General features: G+C 37.8%; 9 protein-coding genes across 9 annotated transcripts in view; 6 read left to right on the top strand and 3 right to left on the bottom strand.

The window, feature by feature from the left end:
* Positions 1–603: 603 nt before the first annotated feature.
* On the top strand, positions 604–1,728 carry FDP41_009372 (uncharacterized protein; the record flags this gene model as incomplete). Its single annotated transcript, XM_044713323.1, has 1 exon — positions 604–1,728. The coding sequence occupies one exon, from the start codon at positions 604–606 to the stop codon at positions 1,726–1,728; it is 1,125 nt and encodes a 374-aa protein (XP_044557183.1).
* Positions 1,729–1,750: 22 nt separating this feature from the next.
* On the bottom strand, positions 1,751–3,112 carry FDP41_009371 (uncharacterized protein; the record flags this gene model as incomplete). The annotated part of the gene is made up of 1 exon (XM_044713322.1): positions 1,751–3,112. The coding sequence occupies one exon, from the start codon at positions 3,110–3,112 to the stop codon at positions 1,751–1,753; it is 1,362 nt and encodes a 453-aa protein (XP_044557182.1).
* A 465-nt stretch (positions 3,113–3,577) lies between these two features.
* FDP41_009370 (uncharacterized protein) lies at positions 3,578–5,143 on the bottom strand (the record flags this gene model as incomplete). The annotated part of the gene is made up of 7 exons (XM_044713321.1): positions 3,578–3,892; positions 4,103–4,140; positions 4,385–4,455; positions 4,609–4,622; positions 4,683–4,741; positions 4,980–4,994; positions 5,104–5,143. The coding sequence occupies 7 exons, from the start codon at positions 5,141–5,143 to the stop codon at positions 3,578–3,580; spliced, it is 552 nt and encodes a 183-aa protein (XP_044557181.1).
* Positions 5,144–5,844: 701 nt separating this feature from the next.
* Positions 5,845–6,402, top strand: FDP41_009369 (uncharacterized protein; the record flags this gene model as incomplete). Its single annotated transcript, XM_044713319.1, has 1 exon — positions 5,845–6,402. The coding sequence occupies one exon, from the start codon at positions 5,845–5,847 to the stop codon at positions 6,400–6,402; it is 558 nt and encodes a 185-aa protein (XP_044557180.1).
* Positions 6,403–6,937: 535 nt separating this feature from the next.
* FDP41_009368 (uncharacterized protein) lies at positions 6,938–7,769 on the top strand (the record flags this gene model as incomplete). The annotated part of the gene is made up of 3 exons (XM_044713318.1): positions 6,938–7,109; positions 7,179–7,589; positions 7,645–7,769. 3 exons carry the CDS (start codon positions 6,938–6,940, stop codon positions 7,767–7,769), a joined length of 708 nt encoding a protein of 235 aa, XP_044557179.1.
* A 123-nt stretch (positions 7,770–7,892) lies between these two features.
* Positions 7,893–9,473, top strand: FDP41_009367 (uncharacterized protein; the record flags this gene model as incomplete). The annotated part of the gene is made up of 1 exon (XM_044713317.1): positions 7,893–9,473. The coding sequence occupies one exon, from the start codon at positions 7,893–7,895 to the stop codon at positions 9,471–9,473; it is 1,581 nt and encodes a 526-aa protein (XP_044557178.1).
* A 780-nt stretch (positions 9,474–10,253) lies between these two features.
* FDP41_009366 (uncharacterized protein) lies at positions 10,254–11,413 on the top strand (the record flags this gene model as incomplete). Its single annotated transcript, XM_044713316.1, has 2 exons — positions 10,254–10,443; positions 10,506–11,413. The coding sequence occupies 2 exons, from the start codon at positions 10,254–10,256 to the stop codon at positions 11,411–11,413; spliced, it is 1,098 nt and encodes a 365-aa protein (XP_044557177.1).
* Positions 11,414–11,539: 126 nt separating this feature from the next.
* FDP41_009365 (uncharacterized protein) lies at positions 11,540–13,567 on the top strand (the record flags this gene model as incomplete). Its single annotated transcript, XM_044713315.1, has 1 exon — positions 11,540–13,567. One exon carries the CDS (start codon positions 11,540–11,542, stop codon positions 13,565–13,567), a length of 2,028 nt encoding a protein of 675 aa, XP_044557176.1.
* A 128-nt stretch (positions 13,568–13,695) lies between these two features.
* Positions 13,696–13,971, bottom strand: part of FDP41_009364 (uncharacterized protein) — a gene marked incomplete at both ends in the record, with an annotated part of 983 nt that continues 707 nt past the window's right edge. The window contains one exon of the mRNA XM_044713314.1: positions 13,696–13,952. Coding sequence (XP_044557175.1) covers positions 13,696–13,952 — 257 coding nt within the window. The remainder of the gene's footprint in view (positions 13,953–13,971) is intronic.

The following is a 13,971-nucleotide window of genomic DNA, read 5'->3' as shown; positions in this document are numbered from 1 at the left end:
TTCTCTTCCAAAGGCTGATTGGAGTTGATGAAGGGAATGAGGAGGAGAGCTCAAGGGCTTGCAGATGAAAGAGAGAGGGAAAGATGTCCAATTTTTTTAAGAGTTGCATCTCCGAAGGCTTCGGAACGGAACAAGAGGGAGCGGCGAGGACGGAGTTGAAAAGTAAATTCAAAATTCTCTCTCTACAAGACAGTGTGAATGGCACATCTTTAAAGGGAATGACAAGATGCAACTTCCATCGGTTTGTTCCCGCCTTCAAAAAATTTGGTGTCTTTCGAATGTTCAGAGAATCAATCCTTTCATGCAACAACAACAACAACGAAAGGCAATCGTGATTGCTTCAAAAAAAAATCATAAAGAATTCCCATTCCTCATATCCCTGAACTCCAACAGTTGTCGTTCTAAAATATCCACCACCCTCTCTTCTTCATTAAACTATCCTTTTGAAAAAAGATTCCAAAATCCTTGTTGGATCATCTTTCGATTTTTTATAGTAATTCAACGTTGTTCTCTGAAAGGCTTGAGGTTCTCTCTCTGTCCGTACAAAAAAAGAACGTTACGAAATTGATGCGTCTGGAAATCGAAAAAACAAGTTCAAAAAAAATGAGCCAAGAAACGAGTGTATTTTCTCAGCAGCATCAACAACAACAACAACCTTTCAAAACGGTGCCGCTTCAAGAACATTCTCTTCTTCAATCATCATCATCACGATCATCATTTTGCACAACAACAACGACATTACCCAATTTTGTTTCGGCTATGGAGATTTCATCACCCGACATGCCATCACCGTTTTTAGGGAGGTGTACAAGTGCTGCCATGAAAGATATGATGAGTATGAATCAGAGTGCCGAAAAAGTTGTATCTTCTTCTACTGTAAATCATGATCACCGTAGGGATTTCCAAGAACCCTTGAGGATTAGAAGAAGAGTTGTATTACCAAAACTTATTGTTCCAAACTTGGAAAGTGTACATGAATGCGTGTTATTAGAGTGTAAAGAAAAGGAATTATATTTGAAATTAGGGAAATTTAGAGAAAATAGAGTTGATGAAATTTTGGACATGTTTGAACGAAACACCTTCTATACTACTAATATTTCCAATCAACCTACCGAAACAAAAGACTTGAGCAATCAATATGCTTGTAAATATTTTCCAACCTCGCACAGAAACGTGAATCAAATTGTACTCTTTAAAAAGGATGATGATGAACGCAACAACAAGTCATCATCCAATCAAATTTTGGAAAACCATTTAATAACGAAATCATCCATGATGACAAGTCCTCCAGAAAATAAGAAAGAGGCTACGACTTTATCACCACAACATCAAAAATACTTTCAAAAATCATCTCCGTTGCAAAGATCCAAATTGGATTTCATACCACACACAACATTTACTTTTAGCAGCAATCACGATGGCGAAGGCTATTCCCATCAAAAATTGAACAAAGCATCCAAGCGAAAGTTTATGGACGTAGAGGAATGCTGGGCGTATGAAGCTGGTACCGTCAACAACAACAACCCCCAAGGTTGTTCAACACTAACAAACTCTTATAACTACAACTGCAAGAGATTGACTTTAACTAATCCAACTAACGATCTTATTTCTCTGGACCTTAAAGTTAAAAAGACATCGTCAGTATTTGCGCATGCAAAACTTCGCAAACAAAAAGCCCAATCCAAACAAATGTACTCTTCTCCTTCCTTCCATGATAGAATAGCGTAACCTAAGCCCGTCATCATCAGCTCTAATAAACTCTTGCTTTGCAAACCGAAACATGTTTCTCAATTCGATCAGGGTTGAATTTGCGATTACAGTTTGGGCACGCAACTCGATCGTCGTCTGCATGAAGAGATTGTCTAAACATGGCTGTACTAAATGACGGAGGTGTGGACAAAGAAACACTCTCGCTGGTTGTTTTAGGCTTGTCATGCTCAATTCCAAAATTCTTGGCTCGTTCTGTCAGAATTTTGCTCGCTGGAGGATTGTTCTCCTTTTTCAAACCAATTCCCTTGCAACTGCTCTCATGGATAGGCAGTCGATCTAATGCAAACTTTCTGCCACATTTCGAGCATTCTGCACGTTCAATCTCTACGTAATTTCCTGAAGCGAGAGAGCCATTTGGTTTATGGCCTCCAACAGGAGTGTTGTTCATATTGATGGAAGATCCAGTGCTCATTGGAGAGGTGAATGGTGTCACGTTGTTCTGTTTTTCTTGAGCTTTTTCACAAGCTCGAACATGTACCATCAAACTTTCAGGGTTAAATTTCCTTCCACAATATTTACATTGAACTCTTGAACTTTGCTCATAAATTCGGTAAGCCTGTTGATTATATTCCTCAAGACGATACAAAAAATCTTCAGCTAAACGGTCCTCTGGAATGGGCACAGTTGGAGCGTGAGGAGCCTTAGTTCTGTATTCCTTTGGAAGCTCTTTTTGTGAGGTAATCCGTTTCTCAAGACATTTAGGAATGTGAAATGTCAATGATCCAACATTTAGATATTCCCCTCCACATAAATGACAGCAGTAAGCAATTGGTTTTCCATTTAAATCTCGAGTGGGAACTTTTCTTTTGTCGACGCTTGCTGGCACATTTGTTTCTCGAGTTGGTAAAAACTGATCGATTTGTGAGGAATGAACATTCGTGCTTGGCTGATGTGATCTCGCAACATTTTTTCCAGAATGCTGAGACGATAAGGCTTCAAACTTTTCTTTGGATCGATCGGGTGAATATTTTGGCTTTTCTGGTGAAACAGATCGTTGAGGTTTTATCATTGGTGTTTCTTTTTGTGGAGTGTTATTGCATGAAATAAAATGTGCTCCCAACTCTTGGGCTGGAAACAAATGCAAACATGAAGGACAAGGATTTAAACTGTCCTGCAAATACAGTGCTTTTGCAAAAGAATTGTACTTTTCAATTGCTTTTTTGTCTGATTCGGAAGAAGGATACAGCATGTTCGGAACATCCCTTGGAGGATATGCTCTCTGCAACTCTGGGATCAATTGTTTTTGCCTTGTATGCCACTCCGAGGAGCACTGCACCAGATGGGCTTGCAAACTTTCCTGAGCGATCAAACCTCCACAATAATGGCAAACGAGAAGAGTCATTTTTTTTGAAAGTTGTAACCTCTTTGAGCGGGAAAAGCAATGCAATCAAATATGATCAAGTTCTTCTTGATTCAAATCGACAAGAATTGAACGTGGAATAAAGTGAATTCGTATTGGGAGAACACACGAAGAAGTACTATGCAATTATTATAATGACTTTTTAATGTGTTGTGTTAAAAAACTAGTTTCAAGAGAGTGTGTGCGTGAACGTGGGAATATGGCAGGTTAAAAGATACAAAAAAGGTAAAATCTCATCGTTATTGTGGTGTTCAATATTGAATGAAATAATAATAATAATAATAAGGATCATCATCCTTGTCATATCATCATCATCACACTGAAGAGGAATGGATAGGTGTTGTGAATTGGGATCAACATTAATAAACTCAAACATCAAAATTTTGTCACAAACACAACCATCACCAGGTGTGTGACTATAAAGAGATCCTCTCATTGAATGATGATTTACATCAAAATACAACATCCACTCTCTCCACCACTTCCTGCATTGTTAGTTCCTGATGGCTTTCCACCTTTAAAACGAACATCAAGAGCCTTTTGGAAAATTTCATCCACACCTTTTCTCGTTCTGGCAGAAGTTTCAATATAGTGAGCAGCTCCAATTTCTTTGGCTAATTGTTCTCCTTCTTCTGGTGTGAGTACTTTTTCTCCATCCTTAGCCAATTGTTCAACCATGGCTTTATCATCTCGAATATCAATCTTGGTTGCAACAAGAATGATTGGTGTTCCCTTGCTGTATTCATTCAATTCTTTGAGCCACTGTTGTGTATACGCGACATGAAAATATTCATGAATAATAACAACAAGAGAGAGGTTCATATTATTAACATGTCATGGCGAGTGTGATTTGGGAAGACAAACACACACACATCACGAATGAGGTCATTGTCGGTGGTGACACAAAGTTGAATGAAATAGTCAAAGAGAGAATATAGGGTTAGGAATAATCATTCCAATGAGTCTACAAACCTTTTCCTTGACGTTGTCATATGAAGATTTACTATTCACTGAAAAGCAAACAATGAAAACATTTGTATTTGGATAGGAAAGATATCTGAGACGATCATATCTATTGTTTTTTGAATGACATGAAACATTCAATGGGTAATGAACGGATAAGTGTCATGATTCATTGTTTCAATCATCGGCTAGTGAAACTTTTTTGAATCATACTTACTCTGAAAATGATGAATGAATGAAATATAAATTCCAAATAAATATATTGTGTGATGAAAACAGAACACAACGTACCTTCTTGACCAGCTGTGTCCCATAAACTCAAACGAACAACGCTGTCTTGGTATTTTACATTGGTGTCATAGCTGTGTGGATAAGAGGTTGAGAGTGGTGACAGAATGAGTGAGAGGATTCATCATGACATTCCACAAGGGGTTCCGATGAGAGTGTCATCATAGAAATCAAAAGTTGATGAATTAATATTCACTTCTCGATGGAATTCATTGAAATGCACTTACTTGTCAAATACAGTCTATTATCAGGAATATGTGAATCATCATACACACACTTCAAGAATGATGATGATACTTACTGGAATGTAGTCCTCGGGAAATTCATTGTTAACGTAGACCATCAACAAACAAGTTTTACCTGGACATAAAGCAATGATGCAAAATATGAGGAAAGATGCCATCAAGTCAGCACAACAACACCATTTGGCAATTATGTCAACCGTCGTTGTGTTGTGAACATGGAACATGGAACCAAACCATCATCATCATGAATAATTGGTGTTTGAGATTGTTGAGTGTAGAGTTTTGGGTTTATCGTAAAGGAGGGTAATTGAAATTGTTAGTGATGGCTTTACGTCTCATCAAGTCACACTTACCCACAGCTCCGTCTCCTGGAAGCACACAATTTGACAATTGACAGGAGTCATGACAACGACAATAACCACAACAACAACAATTCAATCACACATTCTTCACCATGATGACTCATCATCAACGTACCTACTGCTACTACTTTACAAGTTTTGCTATTAGTGGCCATTTATATCTACTTTTAGGTGAAAATAGTCATCACCCATTATCATCATCATCATCATATACAAGTCATTTCATCATGACCCATGAAATAATCATATATGGACCAATATCATCATCAAAAAGACAGATGGATGTGCACAGAGTGAGCAGACAGCGATTCAAACAACATTCATATTGAACAATGGTCATCAAAATTGATGAACATGAGTCATCAAAGTCTTCTTTGACATTATCAAAGGAACACTCACCTTTTGTTCTTGTTTTAAAATTGTTCCTCAATGGGTCTTAACAGGGGCAACAACAACAACGAGATAAATGTTGAAAATTTTTTTTTCGGTTGATCGATGTCGCGAGCTGGTATGTCAAACGTCTTGGGCGCAAGAGCTTGTTGACCAGAAAGTGGCAGGATTCGTGACGATGGGAAAAGTGAAACGCAGCATTAGCGATGCAAGTGATTGGGTCATCAAAATTGTCAGAAGCGCCACAAAGGTTTCCATTCACAGCAACACAATGATTTCTCTCGAACAAGCTGCGCGTAGGTTCCTTACTCTTTTCATCCCTTTCCTCAGTGAAGAAGAGCGGATGAATACAACAACATCATTTACTTGTTCTTTTGTGGAGGGGCTATCGCCAATTCAGTGAGAACCGATCTCTCATGTGAAACGTGCTCTTGTTGCTTGGCTGGATATGTTTACAAAAGAAAAAATGTCTTCAGGTTCCATGTTCTCTCGCATGAAAAAGTATGATGCAGCTTTCAAAATTCGACTCTTAAATGATTCATTCCGACGACTGGAAACTCTCAAACTCTATAAGGAAGTATTGAAATTTTCTAAATTATTTACATGGCAAGATGAGAATGGAGTCATGTGGGGAGATTTAATCAAACTTTCAGCACGACAAGAAATTGAAGCTTCTCGTGAAGAAAAGGATCCGCAAATTCTTGCTCAAGCTTTAGTTAACGCACGAATGGCACTTGATGAAATGCAAGAAAAGTTCCATGCACAACAACAAAAAGTACAACAACAATTTACACAACACGTGAATAATACTAGAATGGATTCGGAACGAAATCGAACACGATCTCCATTAGAAATTATTCAGGAACGAGAAATGATGACCAAGATGGGATTTGATCCTAATATTCACTCTCCACAACATGTAAATTATTCTAATATTCCGATTATTAATGAGGACTCCAAACAACACCAGAATATTCCGATTCTTACTACCGATGGAGTATGGGATGACAAGAAGAAGAATTAATATTAATTTGGAAATGATTGTAGTCATAGAGGGAGGATCATTAACTTTTGATTTTTTAATAATAATAATTGACAATGATGAAGTGATGGATATTTAATTATTAGGTTAATTCAAATAATTATTTTTATCAAACTTTTATAGACTTGATGATGAAAAAAGCTTTTACTATAAGCTCTTTTCACGTGAGCACAACAAGATGTGAGCAACAAATGAAACAAGAGATAATTAAAACATGTGACTCTATCAGGGAACCATGGTTCTTGCAATTTGTTAAGATCATAATTACTTTTCGGTACGAGATGATTTTGAGACCGACACCACAGCATCAGAAACCAATTTTGCATGATGAATAAAGTTATCTCATAGCTCTCTCTACTGAACAATCATCATCATTAGATAATTCAGAGAGCCTCTCGAATCGAAGAGACTGCTCTTTTTACTTCTGTAAACTTTAACCGCCAATTCAACGGTCGAGGAGATGGAAAACCTCAAATAAAAAAATATTACCATCGCCCCAACCTGAATTGTTTTTGCAATGCCCGAATCTACAACTATTCCACCCCTGCTCTATAATAATTTAACTTCACCCATAAAGAGAAGATATTATACTCCGTATGAGGTGAGCGAGCATAATTGTATTGATGATTGTTGGGTGTCGTTTTTAAATAAGGTTTACAATCTGACACCACTGATCAAGCAAAACAAATGTAAGTAATGATCATCGGAGAAGAATGATGGCTTGAAAATTTGTGATCCTGAACGGAATATGTACAAAGCATCTCATTTGATTGAGCCAATTGTTGCAAATGCTGGTCGAGATATTTCGCATTGGTTTGACCCAGCAACGGAAGACATTAAAACATGGATAGATCCATTAACTAATGAGAGATGTTATTATACACCAATGAAACGCTTTCTTCATATCCCGCCACCTCCATACGAGGCTAAAGGCACTCAGAAAGAACCACAACCAAACATTCCTTGGTGGAAAGACAAGAAATATCAAGTGGGATTACTTTCAAAAAAAACGAGATTTATCAGAATTATCAACACCCTTACTCATGACGACCATCAAATTGAAGTCTGTTCCGAGGAAACTCTTTCAGAGATACTTGAGAGATATTTGAAGTTCAATGGTCATGCAGCAAGTTATACATGGAAAAGACTTGGACAGGCTCTTGATATGAGTAAGTTATTTTATATTGTGGGCGGTAATTAACAAATGTGACACTGTTTTCATAGGTAAAACATTGGCGGAAAATGGAATAGAGGACGAAGATCAAGAATTCGAAGAGTTGGGAATAAGAGACGATTATTATATACCTGCAATACATCTCATGTACAATGACGACCTGACCATTGGATGAACAACAAATAAATTAACCATGCATGAACAATCAGCAACCAAAATTGTAACGCGGTTTACAAAAAATGAAAAAATATTTATTGGCCCTTTGGTGCCTCAGGTCTTTCGTTACGGTTTACAAAAAATGAGAGTTTCAACACCACCTGATCCTTGCTGCAAATGCTTGGAAGAATTCGAAGAAGAAAACGAATCAAGCTGTTATTGTGCTTACTGTCATTGGTACTTGTGCAAACAGCACGCAGAGCAACATCGAAAACTCAAAATATTTAAATCACATTCGGAACAAGTCGTTGAATTATTAAATGGTGAAAACGGTTGCGTTGATCACACCACAACAAGAACATGCCCGTTGCATCCTCCATTTCCCATTGATACATTGTGCGTGACTTGTTCAAAGTTAATTTGTGCAAAATGCGCCATCTCCATGATGCATAAGAGCCATGATTGTCATCTATTGGAGGAGATTGAAGAAAAGGAAAGAGAAACCACACGTCACATGTTGGAAGAAATATCGAACAAGCTTGAGGAGTGGGAACACAATTTCAATGCAAACGATGAGAGTATTTCGAATGCATTTCAACAAATCAAAGAAAGACGAGAGGAATGTGAAGCTACCATCAACAAACAAGTGGAGCGATTGAAAAGTAAAATTGATGACAAAGCACAAGCACTCATCGAGCAAGTCCATGAAATCGAAAATAGAAATATCGCTACCTTGTATAAAATCAAGACTATGAAAGAAGAGATCAAACAATTCATTCAAGGTTGGAACATTAATGATTGCTCTATCCATGACCTTGTTTCGAAGAGACTGAACGAATCGGATTCTATAAAGAACTGCCGAGAGAAACTAATGAATACCACGTCGTATATTGATACACTTCATGAGTTTACGATTGAAAATTTAGATTCTTGTTGCTACAAAATTGAGGAAATATTAGATTGGAACTTTGGTCAAGTGTTGGAAGGAGACCTCGATATCCAATCATGTCACATAGATCCACACGACATCAATGTATTGCAAGAAAACGAATGGAAAACCAATAAGTGGTTGAATTTTGTGGTACATGTCCGAAATGCAAGAGGAACAGGTCTTGAAAGACGAGAATTTGCTCTCAGATCCTTCTTGTGCAACAACGAGGATGGACAAGAGATGATGAACACCCCTCAACAACAGAAGCAAAGTATCAGTGACGAGGGTCAAGGTAGATATCGAATCCAACTTCCTGTTCCAGAGATTGCAGAAACGCCAATGGAAACCAAACAAGTCGTAAGGTTGCACGTTCAACTTCTCCAACATGACATTCCTGGATCTCCACTTGCAATCACAATCACCAACAAGCAGACGATTCAATTCTTGGGTTTTGTCACATGGTCTCAACACTCGCAAACTCAAACGCTCCAACAACAAGACACTCTCATGCATGAAGCAGCTAAGAGACAATTCGGAAATGACGCCTATGCTCTCTCAGCAAAGGAATTTAGCACGGAATTGGAGATTGAGAATTTGCCCTCTCACAATACTTCAGGATTCTATTTGACGTTTACCTCACCAGACAATACTGGCAATCTGAGCTCTACTTCCTTGTCTGGAGTTGCTTTGAAAGGAGTGTCTCCAGGTTACTCGCTTAACTTACCAGGGATGTTTAATCATTTATCTTTGACGAATTCTGTTCGAGCTTGTTTGGCAGCGAGAAAGAATTGATCATCAAAAGCCTTTGTAAATATGAATGTACAATTGTTTAAGGATTATCGTATTCGAATCACTGGGGAAGTAACGTTCATAATGTTCTCAATATTTATTGAAACCACAAAAGAAGATCTCATTTCTGAATGGTGTTTTGAAAGGTTTCGAGTGGGTTGAATTTATTTGGGTGGACCAAAGTAATCTTACTGCAATTAAGCACTACTACTCAATCACTACTACTCAAAACGGATGCTGAAGGCTGCTGTTTGTATGATTGCTTGGTCAGCCCCAAATGGCAACTGGAGGCATCTTTTTATTTCTTCTGTTTAAAGTCCAATGTTACAAAGTAAAAGAAGGCAACACTCCGATTTTTAAACAAGATGGTTTCCTTAGATGTTTCACGTGAAAGACTGGCAAGTAGGGTAAGAGAGTAATTAAAAGAAGCATTTTATTAAAATTAATGAAGACATTTTTTGTGGTGATGAAAAAGATTTTGTTGCTATTCTGAAGTACAACGTTACAATTTATTGACATGATGCCTCAGAGTGGTCAAAAGAAGCATCTTTACTATATGATTGGCTACGGCCATATCACGATGAATGCACCTCATCCCGTCCGATTTGAGAAGTTAAGCATCGTCGAGCTGCATCAGTACTGAGGTTGGAGACAACTTGGGAACCTGCAGTGCTGTAGCCTTTTTTCGTTCGCTTGTTTTTGGGAAACACTGGTTTGTCAATGTTAACTTGTTTAAAAAAATAGATCTTGATCTTCACCATTTCTTCCATTGTTTCATTTACCATGCAAAAGTCTTCCAACCTTAAAAAACCATCCCGAGGCCATTTGTTGTATAAAGATGAAAGAATTGAATCAAAGGAAATTATTGAGGTGGAAAAAACATCCTCACTGGATGAACCTCAAAAAGTAAGGGATTCAGCTCAAGAAAACTCTCTAAAGCAGGGAATAAACGAAGAAGATGAGTCAGAATTTTGTAAGTAACTCACAGAAAGGATGGCGAATTTCAGGATCATCGGGTTTTTCATCATGTTCTAGGGAAGAGAATGTCCAGTAGTGCAGAAGAATATTCAACCATTCATCACATGGTTCCGAGATCCAGTAAATCTCAACAACAATCTCCTAACAAGGAACAACCATCCAACTCATCTACTGGAGTACAGGGTTATGGGATGAGAACAAAATCCTCAAAGGAGGATGAAAATCATGACTTTGAGCCTAAGTCGTTCGTACAACAAAACAAAAGTAACAACACCCCTTCTCCCGAGCAAAATCGAGAGGGTGTAGGGAACGAAGGATATCGGAAATCTATGAGGGGATCGGACGAAATTGATGCCAAATTAAGCGTTATAAGGGAGAGAGTAATGAGAAGACTCTCTCCTGCAAGGACTTCAGACCGAAACGAGAGCACATCAACAACGTCATCTCCAACTCGGGGTGTCCATTCGCAATCTGTATTATTAAGCAATAACATACGTGGTAACTTGGCAAACAGCAACAGCGGCGCAATTGATTTACAAAATGACTTGGAAAAACAACGACTCCGATTTATGGTCATTAAATTGCAAAAAGAATATCAAAATACAAGAATAAGAGAAAGGAGAGCCACATCACTTGCTAGAACCTACTCTGAAATTGTTGCCAAACACCAAAATTATGTGAATAATTTGAAAAGGAAATATTTAGAAAAGGAAAGAGAAATTATTGAACTGAAAGACACAATAGAAGAATTAAATGGAGCTCTTCAGCGATGTCAACTGTCGACCCAAGCTAAAAATTCCACAAAATCGTTAATTGACAAGATTTCATCTAATTTTGACACTATTTTAGAAGCAATCACTTCAAAGAAAGAACTGCTTCAAGTCATTGAGGAACAAAAAGAAGAACTTTCTCAAAGCTCTTTAATTATTAAGAAATTATTCACCCAACAGTTCTTGGAGGAGTAAAGCGGCATTTCAAGCGCTCCTTCTGTCAATCATTCACTTCTCCTCAATAAAACCTTCCAGCTCCAACAGAGAATCCACTCATCACATTTCCGTTACAATTTTACTCAACAATCGCAGATAAAAAAAATGAGAGTATACGACGAGTATGAATTGTACGAGAACAGCCGTCGGTTTCTAGTTGTACCGAAGGTGTTACCCAATCACCAAAAGAATAATGCTACCAACCAACAACAAACAAGTAGCTCTACAACAACTGCTCCGATGAGAAGAGTTCTGAACTATGAAAATATGTGTCTCATTGATAGGGATACCCAACTTGTTTCAAGACTTTCCATCAATCCATCCGATACACAAATCAAGGATAACGTCTTCAAAAAGATGAAGACCATGACCCGTATATTTGGTGTTCTTGGTATTGTTACATTGGTTTCTGGTCCTTTCCTTGTGGTAATACTGGAAAAGGAGTACATCGGAATGATCCAAAAACACAAGATTTACAGAATCAAAAAGATTCAATTCATTCCATTTAAACCTTCTAGCTTCAAGTCTCAAACTGAAGAAATGAAGGAAAAAGAAATTCAGTATATCGAGATGATGAATAGAGTCATTGTTGATGACAATAGTTTTTACTTGAGCTACTCGCTTGATTTAACTCATCACTTACAAAATACCTTCTCTACCAATCTTGGTCAGGATATGGAAAACTTGGGTGGTTGGCGCAATGCTCACAACAAGTATTTTTGGAACAGAACCATGCTCCAGTCTCTCATGACAAAGCAAATGGATGGTTTTATTCTTCCTGTCATTAGAGGCATTGTTGAAATTTCTTCATGTACAATTAATGGAAAAGTTTTCACATTTGGTATTATTTCCAGAACTAGCACAAAAAGAGCAGGTACAAGATACATCATGAGAGGAGCTGACGAAAATGGTTACGTTGCGAACTTTGTTGAGAGCGAGCAGTTTGTATACTATGACGGTATTTTATCTGCTTTCCTCCAAATTCGTGGATCTATCCCCTTGATTTGGACTCAAGAAGCCAATCTCAAATATACCCCAGAAATTAAGTTTTTGACAGACAAGCAAAAACAACAATTGGCCTTTGATAGACACTTCCAATATGTTTTGAGAGAATATCAAAATAATGTGACAGCGGTTAATTTATGCAAAAAAACAGGTCAAGAGAGTAGACTTAGTGAGCTTTATACCAGTTATGTTAAAAATGTACCTGGTGTTACCTACATTCATTTCGATTTCCACAATGAATGTAAGAACCATGATACAACCAAACTCTTCACAATGTTTTTGCCAAGTATTAAGGATAGTATGAGAAATATTAAATATTTCGCAGCAAAGCTGGAGGACAGCAAGGAAGATGGAACATGGTTACCTGATGATGGAAAGGCCTTTTCTTTCTTGGGTCGAACTGTCTCAACACCTCTGTTGTCAGCACCTTGGGATGACGAGATGAGTACCACAACCAGTACATCTGGATTCGATGATGATTTTAATTCACAATTTCCAAACAATGGCAACAATGGCAAACAAAATAACTCCAGTTTATTAGATTTTGGAGAATCTACAACATTCCCTATTCAGCAGCAAGTTCCACAACCACATCTCACCTCTTCTATTTCTACTCCTCAAGTGAATTTGGCTTCCATTGATGATCCTTTCGCTGATGTACTAAATTCAAAGTCGACTGAAATGGATGTCAAAGTTTTTGAGATGCAAAATGGTGTGTTCCGTGTTAACTGTATTGATTGCTGTGACAGAACCAATTACATTGAGACATTTATTGCAAAATATGTCATGATGGAACAACTTTATCGAATGGGAATCACAAAATCCAGAGAGGATCGAATGGAAAATTACCCAGATTTCGAACAAGTTTTTAGACAATTTTGGGTGAACAATGGTGATAGAGTTTCTATTTTGTACAGCGGAACTGAAGCCCTCAAATTCCAAAAGAGTGCTCAAGGTTTATTGAACGATGGTGTGAACTCTGTGAAACGATACTTCCTTAACAACTTTAAGGACAGTGAACGCCAGAAAGCTATAAATCTTGTGTTAGGGCTTGTGGATGTGAATTCAGCCGAAGAGCAAGAAAGCAATAGCCCTGCTAATATTGTTCAAGATCTGTTGATTTTCTAATCGGTCTTGCATTCATTAGATATCATTCAATAAATATTGGCGATAATTTTTATCCTTTACCTCTGAGTGTCGTGTCAGAAGTAACAACTGTACCGCACAATTTCTGAGCTCACAGTCTAAGAAATGTGTTAAGGAAGCAACTCCACTTCACAATCGTCATCTTGAATCAGCAACACTGGGAATAAATTATCACGAGAAGGAACATCAAATGCTTTGCCGTACGCTTTATCGTTCACAATGAAGGAAATCTTGTTTTCTTTCAAAACTACCTTCACCACCGAGTTTTCACGAATTTGTTCCCCAATGTAGGGACTGTTTCGTTTGGTTGGGCTAAATAAACGTCCATTACCAATCTTTAAATAATATCCTCCTGTATTTTCGTAATCTAGCGAATCAGAATGGAC

This window comes from Naegleria fowleri, assembly GCF_008403515.1.
Source record: "Naegleria fowleri strain ATCC 30894 chromosome Unknown tig68, whole genome shotgun sequence".
Taxonomy (NCBI): Eukaryota; Heterolobosea; class Eutetramitea; order Acrasida; family Naegleriidae; genus Naegleria; species Naegleria fowleri.
Note: the sequence above shows the minus strand (reverse complement) of the source record. Positions and strands in the feature narration are given on the sequence as shown.